At 43.0% G+C, this 12,592-nt stretch overlaps 1 protein-coding gene across 1 annotated transcript in view; it reads right to left on the bottom strand.

Moving 5' to 3' along the window:
* Positions 1 to 6: 6 nt before the first annotated feature.
* The window catches only part of ARHGAP17 (Rho GTPase activating protein 17), a 31,301-nt gene continuing 18,715 nt past the window's right edge, over positions 7 to 12,592 (bottom strand). The window contains exons 14-19 of the mRNA XM_088470325.1: positions 10,108 to 10,199; positions 9,825 to 9,972; positions 9,376 to 9,588; positions 9,169 to 9,287; positions 8,302 to 8,895; positions 7 to 2,934 (exon numbers count right to left, since the gene is read on the bottom strand). Coding sequence (XP_088326451.1) covers positions 2,822 to 2,934; positions 8,302 to 8,895; positions 9,169 to 9,287; positions 9,376 to 9,588; positions 9,825 to 9,972; positions 10,108 to 10,199 — 1,279 coding nt within the window. The 3' untranslated portion in view covers positions 7 to 2,821. The remainder of the gene's footprint in view (positions 2,935 to 8,301; positions 8,896 to 9,168; positions 9,288 to 9,375; positions 9,589 to 9,824; positions 9,973 to 10,107; positions 10,200 to 12,592) is intronic.

Raw genomic sequence — 12,592 nt, 5'->3', positions numbered from 1 at the left:
ATAAAATTAACCTCACAACCATGTTTTATTTCCTTAGAAATAGGAAATATATTTAACATAAACCTTCTTAAAGTGTGCCAAAAATATATAATTTATATCACATTTTGTATGTTCAACCATATCCAAGCACATGATAAATTGCCTCACACCGGCACCTGGTCGAAGAAAAAATAAAAAAAAGAAATTAACAAAAAAGGGCAACCATTTATACACTTTGCATATATAATATATCTATAAACGGGTGCAACTTTATTTATTTTATCTATTTTTTTTTTTAAACAAAATGTATTTCGACCAAAAAAACAAAGCAAGCTTTGAAACTGTAATATGTAATATAGCCCTTCAAGAGTATGATTATGCCAATAAGACAAACTTAACCTTCTGGGGAAAATATAAAATAAATCCTTTGTAAATTAAAGAGGAAATATCACTTTAAAAGCAAAAATATCCATATATATCAGATTATTATTAGTAAAGCAATAGCAAAGCACTGCTCAATAAATATATATTTTTTTAAATTACATTTAATAAAATAGCAGGTATTAGGTTTAGTTATAATGCCTGAATGTATGCAATTCATGTCTAAATTACTTTTTTTTATTTAAGTGCAGATTTCTCTAAATACTGGAAGCATACAGCTCCCCCTGCAGACTGTCAGTGGTACTGCATCATATTCAAAAAGCTACTATTGCTTGTTTTGATAACATTTGGCCTTTTCAATGATTTAATAACTCTGTTTTAAAGAGCTATAAGAACCCAAAAATATTTATGAATATATTATTTTTAAAATGATAGTTCCACTACGTATTTACCTTAAAAAAAAAAATCCAATGAACGCTCTCTGCATTATGTTTATTAGGAGTATGGATGTTGCAGTGTGCTACTCCCCAGGTCACATTATGGCATGAGTAAGCTGCATGGTTTATATACATACTTCTTTTACACACGATATTTCAGAGGGTAAGAGGACTAAATATGTTTAGAATTAGTGGTCAATGTTTAGAATGAAACTGCTTTGTACATGGATTCGCCCTAAGAGCCTTCCCAATTTATTCTGGCAATACCTGTTAAAAGGATATTGAAGTTATATAATGACATATTTTGTAATCTAAACCTCATCCCTTGAAAAAAAAATTAGAACTTCTATTTTTAAGAGTACAAATTGGTAATAAGGTACCCCCACCCTCCCCATTGCCCGGAGTGTAAAAAATACAGTTAATTTCAACCCTCTTTGGCTATGAAAGCTTCATACTTTAGTATTTCACTATTAAATTGGTCATATGACACCGTTACATATCTGCTGCTTCTATAGTCCCAATAATGCAGAAGCGTTCCCGTATTAAGGGATGTTTGTGGAATCTGGCACGCAGGCTAAATAGGTGCTGTCTCAAATGTCTCCTTGCAAAGTGCGGCAGCGAGTGAAGGCAACCATTTTGCGAGCTGAATGATGTGCCTCATGCCTCAGTGATGTCACTAGTTTGAATTGAAGAGAGGGGCTGGTTTCCCAAGAATGTTGGTTAATTGTGTGCATCCAGCCCTCAAGTCAGCCAGCTTGCCAAAATGGTGTACGGGAAACATATTACAGTTGGCTAGCTTTAAATCGAAAACATATGGGAACTCTCTGAACTTTGTGTGGGGTGTATACGTAAGTGTACATTACATCTGCAGTCATACAGGGCTGGTAACAAAAAAAAAAAAAAATACAAAAAGAAACAAGTGCTGAAAAAGAGAGAGAGAAAGAAGGCGAGGTGCCCATGATTTTACTTCCTGGCTAGCCGTCAAGTCCGAGAGAATATATTTTATATATATATATATATATATATATATATATATATATATATATATATATATATATATATATATATTTGCGCACATTTCCAATTTACTAAAAAATATATTGTATATATACATTTTTGGAACCAGAGTGAAAACCACTCTACCATGACTTGATGAATATTTTCCAGATAAGCAAATATGCTGCAAATAGAAGAGGAAACACCTGTTTCTGTGGTAGAACAATGAAATAGTCATTGGACTGTATAACAATATGAAGAAAACACGGCGATGCTAGTTGGAGCAATGTGCCGGTTTCTTATCTTAGACACAGGGGGTCATTTTATACATACAATTTGCCTATGGATGTACTTGCTGCTATAGCTACATTGCCAACACTGCTGAGCGGATGTAGAAAGCCAGGAGACTGCAAAGGCTGCCAGGGGGGTAGGTAGATATTGGTGTAAGGGTCGGGTGTGTATCTAGAGGTTTATACCCTACAGATGGTAACTGAAATCCAGCAGTTCCCAAAAGACTATGTGCCTTTGACATTATTTTATCTCTAGCATCATACAAAATATCCCCAGCCTCTGTTGCGGTAATAATAAGGCCTAAATGTTTATTATGTAAACCTATAGCTGTGCAGACTGGTAGAAATCTCCACGACTTTCCTCAGAGAGACCGTCCTGGACATCTGGCACCCGAAGGTTAGACTAAGGGGGATAGAAACACAAGAAAGGGTGGTGGCGGAATGTTTGCAGAGGCTATCCCCTCTGGTTAAATACATTCTAATAGTGGCAAGGACTAGATATACGGTTAGACGGGTTCGATCAGTCCCTGACAAGGCGGGAGGTCTTAGTGCGGATCCTCCAATGCAAGACACAGCAGGTCATTCAAACTTTGAGAGTTCTTCCGAGTCCATGAAGGCATTACAAAAACAAATAAAAAAATCAAAAAGCTTCTCGCTGTCAGGTCTTGAAATGATGAGCGTAACGGGCCTGTAGGGCTGAACCGTCCTTATCTTGGAGTGCAGACACATCCCATCTCCTTACAGAGCCGTGCTCTCTATATCCGTGTCAAGCAGGACGACTGATATCGGGGGAGGATCTACCACGGGAACCGGGCACACGGAGTCAGCAACAGGATGCCCCTGAATCGGATCTGGAAGGCAAGATAAAATGTACAAGGCAGAAAAATAAAGCACAAAAACAAAAAAAACATTAAATAAAAAGGTATTCGAAAGCCATAAAAAAAATAAAAACCTGGCATCTTCATTTTAAAAAAAGGGGTGGTAAAAATAATATGCAGCTGTTGATAGCAAAAGCATTTCAAAGAGATTAATCTATAACCATTTTTTTTTTTTTAGAGAGTGCAGTAACACTTGACGGGCTGTAGATGTCACAATTGCAGCTGCTAGTAAAGACTTAAGAGCTGTGGACGCTATATGCTTGCACACCTAGGGGAGGCAGCAACAATAAAGCAACAATAAAGCCCAAAACGTGTAGATGGACCTTGATACGTTCAAACGCTTATTTAAGCTGCAAAGCGCCTCTTCTAGTTAATCTTTACTAAACTCATGACAGACTGATCTCTACCCTTCATCAATCGACTAATAGGCATTTAGAGTAGTCACATGCTACCCTGACGCTCTGTAGTTAAACAAACGTATAAATAACTAAAGTAATGTGAAAGCTATAATTTGTTTGGAAGGGATCACAATACAATATTCTGGATTGGGTTAATGTAAGTAAATCATGTTTGTTACAACCCTCCCAGCAAATCATCTCTGATAATGGACCGATCCAAGCACAAAGATGGAACAGAATAAACTGGTCCCTGTAGTTATCAGAGGGTGCACAAAAAAAAAAATGTTTATATATATATATATATATATATATATATATATATATAAAATATCGTAAAGCAGACCTGGGAAGGTTCAACCCACAGCTTTTTATGTGTGGTGGTATGTTCCATGCGTGAGTGACATTTTGCAGGAAGAAGTGAGCAGCACCCCACATGGAGACCACATGCTGTATTAGTGAGTGCATACAAGCCTGGCAGGGCCACACAAAGTTAGTACCCAGCACACGTGAAAATCCAAGCATGATTGGGGGAGAGGTGTCAGTGGAGTGCGTGTTTGGGCCAATCAGGTGCCCCGTTTTCCTTACCATCAAAACTTTCCAATGTCAGAGTATACTGATAAAGTCACCTCAAACATCTGAATTGTTCAATAAAATTGTTTAAGGTTAGTATCTCGCTGCAGGGAAACATGTTAAAGCAGATTATTCCTAACCTCCTCAACGACTTATGTCTGCCGGTCATATAACAAATTGTTTATCGTTCATTAACTCAGTTGTTCACGTGGGCTGTACTACATTTGTATCACTGAAAGCCCAAATGAATAGATTCTACTGGTAAACCAAATCCTTAGGGTTATTGTCATTAATGTAAATGAATAAACAGGCTTATTTAACCCTCTCTGGCTGTTGTCTCAGCATGCTGAAACTTGTAGTCCCCACAAGAGCTGGCGCGTCAAGAGTTACTTCCATCTTCCAAGTTAGTCCACAATATCACTGATTTACTAAGTTAACCATCTGTTGTGACAATTAAATTAGACATATGATTTAGGATTTTACGAATTGCATATACATAAAACTACACCATCATTTGAGGTTGCGATTTATACATTAATCTTAATTTATACACCAGTAGCTGGTACAGAGAGGGCACAAACACGTCACATGATCTACTGTAGAACACTAATATATAAAATACACATGGGAGGGGGGTATTTATAGAAGCTGGTGCAGTGTTAAATATGCCAAGGTACTGATCGCTCTAGCAACCAATCAGGTATTTGCTTTCATTCCCTATACTAGAAAAATAGCAGCTCATTGGATGCTTAGAGTTATGGCTCAGTTATATGTACTGCAGTTCCCATAAATGTGCCAAGACCCTCCCCCCCCACCCGATCTAAACTGGTAACATTCACAAAACAGCTGTGGGACTATGCAGGAGTCTAGCAGGGAAATGCACAATGCAGCCAGTTTCCATGCAAGCTAACACCAGCTCTGCCACCAGGTGGGAGAGTGACTAGAAGCTTGTGATGCTGTACCAGGAATATCTGATTAGACATAGCCCTGGGCATTCACTCAATATCCTAAAACAACCATGCAATGCAAGCTGATACCCTATCCCGTGGCATGATTGCCAAATTCCAAGGAGGACTAAAACTCACATGAGCGTTTCACCTCTGTACATTAGATTGCGGGGGGAGACTTCCTGTAGTTAGAGCTTTGTCTAATGCTCCTCTTCTGTAGTATGTTACCTGTCTCATGTCAGACTAGTGTTGACCTATACATTCTGCCATGTCGCAGGCAATATCAGGTATAGCGTGTTGTGCCGAAACCCAATAATCATCTAATCAACATCGATACAATCAATACCAGGCATGTCGGTAAATGCAATCAGAAGATGGCCTCTATCGGCTGTGATCTACCGACCGCACTGACAGGCCCTGGTGTAGGTTGGAGAGTTCCTCACTTTGTTCCGAGCATGAAACAGTCACATCTCCATCTAACAGACATAGGGCCGTATTCCATTAGAAGTAAAAAGCCGTTTTCCGCAAAAAAGTATCGCCGATTGCGGCTTTTCGCCTGGTCGGAACATATCTCCGTATTCAATTCCAGCCGGGTTTCGCCTACGCGGAAAGTCAATACAATGTAATAGGCGAAAAAGAATTGCCGCTGAATAGCAGGAGAAAAGTAGTGCAACATTTTTATTTTGGGGCGCAAAGGTGGGGAACCTCTCAGAACCCTTAGGACAGCCCCCCAAAGGACAACTGCGTCAAAAAATCCCGGGAAAAAACTTAACACCCCAAAAAAGTACTTTCATTTTGGGGGCAAAAAAGGACAAAGTGGGGGCACAAGTATAAACACTAGCGAAATAGACTTCTTGGGGGTCTGCGAGGATGGGTCAGGCGTTTTTAGGATTGCAGGTGCGTGCAACAGGTGCGTTTTTCACGGTTTTTAAAACTTCACTTTAGAGAGTATAAGATATGCTTGCACCCATTGTCATGTACCCCAAATGTGCCAGGACTACTTACTGTCACCAAAATATACTGCTTAATGCCATTCTTCACCACTTGTGCAAAGACGCTAATAAGAAGCAATTTAAACTACTTAAGTACCCCAAATAGCTTTATTAGGGCTATTCGGACACATCTACATTGATCCCCTATGTTAGTGCATCTTTTTGGGAGTTTAGGCTGGTTTCCCCAATTCTGACAGCACTTTCCGCCTGTTCTGAATTCGACACTTGCCGTTTACGCGTGGTTTGCAATTGAATACGGTGAGTAGTGGGGACGCGCACGATAAGTTTTTGCATCCAAAAGACGCGATATTGGCGAAAAGTCCGGAAGGCAAAACTTTTCTGTGGGTGCGACACTAATTGAATACGGCCCTTAGTATTCTGCATTTACATACCGCAAAATACCCAAATAAATGAATACTCTGAAAACAACGCTCCATTGGACCCCATTACCAAGGTATAGGATCTGTGAGCGACTTCACTGCACAAAGGAGAGATCATTGTTACTCAGACACCAGCCATGAGGAGGGGATCACAAAAATTCTCACTACTGGATTCCATCAGGCCCTGTCTGCCCAATGACCTCACACACAGATGACATTGGCCAAACAGGATTACCATCCTGCTGGGTAAATTCTGATTGGATTTCAATCACTTAAGGTTGGTAGAGCATGCCATAGTGCAACACTAAGGGGTCTATTTACTAAGCAGTGTTAGGAGACAGAGTGAAAAGTGAGAAGTGATAAGGTGCCAGCCAATCAGCTCCAAACTCTCATCTCACAGGCTGTGTTAGAAAAATGACAGTTAGGAGCTGATTGGCTGGCACCTTATCACTTTTCACTCTGTCTCCTAACACTGCTTAGTAAATAGACCCCTATATGTTCTGCGTGCATAAGGTTACAGAGGAGGGACTAGCTTAGCACTTATGTACTGTCGTCACTCGCTGCATGACCAAACAACATTAATGCGTCACGATACATTCATGGTCGGCAAGGATAGAAATCCGTTATTTTTCTAGCACGGGGGTGTTTATGGTATTTAGAGAGCGCTTTATTGGTGCAAATACATTTTCTTTCAATGAAAGTAACTGTGTAAAAGTGTCGGTCTTCGCATAGGGAGCAAATGAAAGGGTCATATTACCAAGAGAGATAAGAGAAGAGATAAAGGGTGACATGGCTCAGCTCTCACCCATTATCAGGACATGAAATGATTTATCAGAGGTGCAGGTGGAGCTAGTTATGGTGCACGGTGGTGGTGGTGGAGCAGATTTAGGTGATGGTGGTGGGAGGGAGGGTGTCTGGGAATGAGATGGGGTGAAATGAGCATGGAAATCTGCAGGGTGCACAAGGCAAAGCTGTCATCACAACACAGAGGCAGTGCGTATGGTGTCAGCCGAGTACAAACCTTAATACCGGTAATTTTCCCAACCTGTTGAAGGCACCACAGACAAAACTATTAAGAAGCGTTGCACAGAACACGGCCACCCCACATTCCTCTCCTACTATCCTTTTTAGTGACAAGCTTAAAGCAGCAGCCAGTGAATTAGGGGGCAGCAGGAGCAAATAGTCCCCAAACTGCCGGCAAAGCCAAAGTGTTTTTTACGCAACAAGACAATAACCATCCTGTGGGACCCTTTCACTAGCAATCACTGACACACAATGATAGGCTGCAGTAGGAGCATTTCAAGTGACCCGTTTGCAGCTGGTGGCAAAAATGTTTAGGCAGCACAGTGGCACAGCGGTGAGCATTGCTGCCTCACAGCACTGGGGTCATGGGTTCGATTCCAACCTGGGCCCTATCTGGGCGGAGCTTGTATGTTCTCCCTTGTGTTTGCAGGTGTTTCCTCCCGCGCTCCCAAAACATACTGGTAGCTAAATTAGCTACAGACATATTACAAGTGTGTGTGTGAATTACGAAGTAATCTAAAGAATTGTATGCTATACAGTGAATACAAGTTAATAAATAAAAATGTCTCCCTGTTACAAAAGGACCATCAGATATAGGGGGTCTATGTACTAAGCCTTGGAGAGAGACACTGAATGGAGATACAGTACCAACCAACCAGCTCCTGTCATTTAAAAAAAAAAAAGCCTGTAAAATGACAGGAGCTGATTGGTTGGTACTTTATCCCCGTCCACTTTATTTCTCTTCAAGGCTTAGTACATAGACTCCATAGTTTGAAACAGGTAGTGCTTAATTTAATCCTCGGCAATTAGAGGTAAGTGATAGAATTGATGGCAGTTAGTTGAAAGGACCTAGAGCCACCAGTTACAGCCTGACTGTTGGGAAGGTATGGCAACATGTAAATGGCAAACATCACCGATATGCTCTATATAGACAGGGAGATGCATCTAAAACATACTAATTTGCAAGTCGAGAGTCTAATGTTCTATTAAAAACACAAATATGAGGCATTAAAATCTCCCCTGTACTCACCAGTGATCAGCTTCGAAGCAGAGGGTGGTTGCGTCTCCTCAGGCGGATGAGAAACAGGGGGCTGAGGTGGAGGAGGGATTGTGGGCCGGGCGCGTGGCTTTGGGACAGGGCGTGGCCGGGGAAGGGTTCCGAATGTCTGCGGGGGAGACGGCTGCGCCTGCGTGGTCTCCGGGACAACAGCCTGGGATCCGGGAAGCTCTGACAAAGGAGGTGGGGTATCTGGTGGCGTTGGCGAGTGCGAGGGACTGGATGAGTGCTCTGTGTTGGATTCTGTGGCCGCCATTGCTGCTGGTTGAGTGGCGGGTTTGGGATGAGGTGTTGGCTGTGTGGGCGGCTGTGGGGGAGGGTGGCTGGGAGCTTGTATTAAGGGTTGGCTGCCCGAATGCCTGCGCGGCAAGGAGCCATGCGAGTGGGCCGAGGGAGCCACAGTCCCTCCCTGGTTACTTGTGGAGGTCGGAGGATTATGGACATGGTTGAAGGGTTTGGGTAAGACAGAGGGAGGGTTGTTTGCAGCCACAGGCAAACTCGGATTCCCCGATTGCACAGGAAGGGGCACCGCTGGCTTTGGGGGAGCTGGGGCAGGTTTCTTGGTAGCTGAAACAAACAGACAACGTAATGATAAAGAGAAACACAATTTCCCTTTCTTACAAGGTTAGTAGACCAAAAACACAAGCTGACTTGTATGAATATGTAAAAGTATTCATACCCTTAACCCAACTTGGGATGTTTTACATTCTATTTCCATTTGCTCTGCAGTTTTATGCAAGCTATTGTCTCCTGTTATCAGTTAAAACTCGCAATAAAATAATAAAATAAAATAATAATTCACAGCATTTTATTTTTATGTTTACAATGTTCATAATCTACCTCGTCTTGTGGAGTGGGGGCTCGGATCGGAAGAGCCCTGTGCGGGTACAGGCGGGTGAGCTCCATTCCGCAAAGATGGGGGTGTGGTCGCTGTTGGAGTCTCTTTGGTCTTGCCCGTGCTGTGGGTGAGAACCAGGTAATATGTTAGGAGCTGGTACAGTGAGGAGAGAAGTATTATGACCAAGCAGCACGAGCTCTCGTCCTTACCTGGACTCTTCATGCCCGTAAGCTGAAACAGGATCGGCAGGGGTTTGCGGCTGAACTGGTGTAGTAACATCCGCTGTAGGCCCTGGCGGCTCAGCCTGTGTGCCACCTTCACTGGGTGGGAGGGGGGGTTGAAAGGCAGGGGAAGGGTGTTTTCGTGGTAAGGTTCCTACTCGTCTTGGGTTAAACTGGAAGTCCATCACTTTAAGCCCAACGCTGTAGTGGGATAGAGGGGGACAGACTGAGTAACTTTCCAGTTTGTCAAAAAACTGTTCAGTGATCCCTATGGCAAACAGATTATATGGACGGGTCATGACGGGAGTACCCTCTATCTAGGGGCTCAACTGGCAAATAAAAAAACTTTACCTGAAATCAAAATTAGACTCTACCCACGAAGATAATGTGGAGAGGTAACCAAATTACCAGTAAAAACTTTATTTTTTAATACTTACCCATCTTTCTTCAACAGGTCTCCATCCATGACCGCCATGCTGACCGGCCTCTTGCGTTCCATGAGACCGAACTCCCAGTGCGTGTCATTATTTTGATGGTTTGCAGGAACAGCCGCAACAAAGGCACCAGAAACATTGAAGTCCACCTCTGAGGGAGAGAGAGCGTGGAAGACTCAATGTTAGACAATGGGGGGTCTCAAGCGGCAGACAAACAATTAACCCATAAACATCGCACGCTGAGATAGTAGCCAATGTCTGGGCACAAGGATCGTTGTCTTCGTACCGTCAGGAAAGAACCAGTCTGCATGCTGAATAATGGGCTCAATGATTGTCACCACGTGGACGGAGGTGGCAGCAGCTATTTCTGCCAGCGTTCTGCGGAAGGAAAGGCATATTTAGTGAGAGCCACAAGCTGGAGATACTCTCTGGTTGCAATACAGGTTTGAAATCTTCACGAAAAAAAAAAAAAAAAGAAAGGTCAGAATGCACAAGGCAGAATATAACCGATAGAACTGGTTTTACTTGGTAAGAAAAGAGACACAAAGTCATTTAATCACATGTATTGTAAAAAAAAATCCCCAACTATGTAAAATGCCCAGATCTCTTATCTTATGCTGGGCATACACGGCCAGATAAAATGTCTGTCAGACCGACAGACATTTTATCTGGCAGCCTGCCAGCCGCAGATGTCGCCAGCAGACACTGTGAGATTTCTCTCACAGTGTATCAGCCTGACATCTGCGCTCCGCCCCCGGGGGAGGAGACATTTCCCTGTTCCTTCCGTAGGAAGGAACATAGGAAATGTCTGTCTGTCGGCCGCAGCTGGGCATACACTGCCCGATGCGGCCGACAGTTTACCGGGAAATATCGCATCGGACGGGCATGCTGGACAATCCGGGCATGCCCGACCGAGCAATATTTAACTCTCGGTCGCCCCCCCACACGCTAAATTATTGGGGCGATCCGCCGATATCAGGCGGATCGCCCCGATAATTGTAGCGTGTATGGCCAGCAGCTGCAGAGCTCTCCAGTATACCGTACAGAGGGGAAGTCTGGTGTGTGAGTGCATCTGTAACTTACCTAGTGGAATATAGCTACTTATGGGCACAAGGATGGCCAAGCAGTGTCAGTCACCTACAATGGCCAATTTTACTTTTAGCCTTGCTGGGAAGGGAAAGTATTTCCAGGAGAGACACATCTCTGATGGGGGGGGGTTCGGGGGGGGAGAATATTTGGCTCTAGACAGAACTTAAATAAGGCCGAGAGCAGGTCAGATAAAGAACCACATGAAAATAGGCTTTCTATTACAAGAGGCTAAATACAGGCAAGGGTCTATGTACTAAGCCATGGAGAGAGAAAAAGTGGACTGAGATAAAGTACCAGCCATTCAGCTCCTGTCATTTTTCGAAGTGACCGTTAGGAGCAGATTGGTTGGTACCTTAGCTCCATTCACTTTATCTCTTTCCAAGGCTTAGTACATAGACCCGTCTAGTCTCTCGGACTCCCCAAGGAAACTTACACAATGATTACCTGAGACCCTTCGCTGCCCTCACTGCTACTGCCCAATCTTTTTACTTCTGCACAGCACACATGACAACCAATACCATCTACCAACAATGCCCTGACATGTGCGGGTACTATCAGTGCCCTCAATCTACCAGAGGTGCAGAGGAATCTGAGGTCTCCTATGTAGCTGTCTGCGATGTCACAGCTAAGGGCTAGCGCCGCCCTGGACTCTGTGAGGGTGTCCTGTAAGCGGGCGTTCCATATATAAAATGCTATTACTGTTCTCAAATACCCTCTGTTTTGGTTTGCTACTTAGGGGGGAGAGGTATCAAGCCCTGAAAAAAATGTGGACCAGTGGAGAAATTGCCCAATCAGCTTTGAGGTAGCATTTACATCCTATAAAATGACAGATAGTAGTTTATTGGTTGCTATGGGCAACTTCTCCACTCTTTTTCACTGTTGGGTAAAAGCATTGAAAGCATTTAAAGGGAAAATGACAAGACACGCACTGCGCTATAGAACAGGACATTTTGTAATGCTTATATTGCTTGTACTGTTTATTTGTGCAGCTTTCATTCATGTGTAACTTTTAGTTCATTTTCCTTTATAACAAAGCTAAAGGTGGATACTTTCACTTCATTGCCACAAATATTACACATGAGGATGAAACAGACATGAAAAGTTGGTGAGAACCAAATTATACAGTGATGGGAACACACAAATTATAAGTAGAGGAACAGATGAGGGTTATCCGATACACAGGGAGAGAGAGAGGCCTGCTGAAGATTAGAGAGTGCAAGTAGTCCATGTAAGATGGGAAACCACAAGCCTGGGAACTGGCAAGCTGACACCCTAACCACTGCACCGCACATTCCTGCCGCTGCCACAACACTCCCTTTTATACCAAGCTCTCCACGGCTGCCAGACATCATCCCCTACGGATTAGTCCCGGAATTAAGTTAAGGAATTTATTTCAAATCAGACTCTGCGTCCAGAGCATGTAAAAGATGTAGCTCTCCAACTTTAACAATAGGTGGAGCAGTTCTGCACCAAGCTGCATGTTTGTAATTATTTGCCCTGTCATTGTAGGAAACAGCCCAATTCTATATTAGGGCTCAGTGCGCGATGGGGTCCTAATCATCTACCAACTGAGGCTCATGACTGTGTACTGGGCAAATCACACAGATAGAAACATCCACAGCGAGGGGGAGAACTGTCACTAACACACACACACTTGCATCAAGAAAAGACAATATATATAT

This window comes from Taudactylus pleione, unplaced genomic scaffold (assembly GCF_031769625.1).
Source record: "Taudactylus pleione unplaced genomic scaffold, aTauple2 ptg000098l, whole genome shotgun sequence".
In the NCBI taxonomy this organism is placed as follows: domain Eukaryota; kingdom Metazoa; phylum Chordata; class Amphibia; order Anura; family Myobatrachidae; genus Taudactylus; species Taudactylus pleione.
Note: the sequence above shows the minus strand (reverse complement) of the source record. Positions and strands in the feature narration are given on the sequence as shown.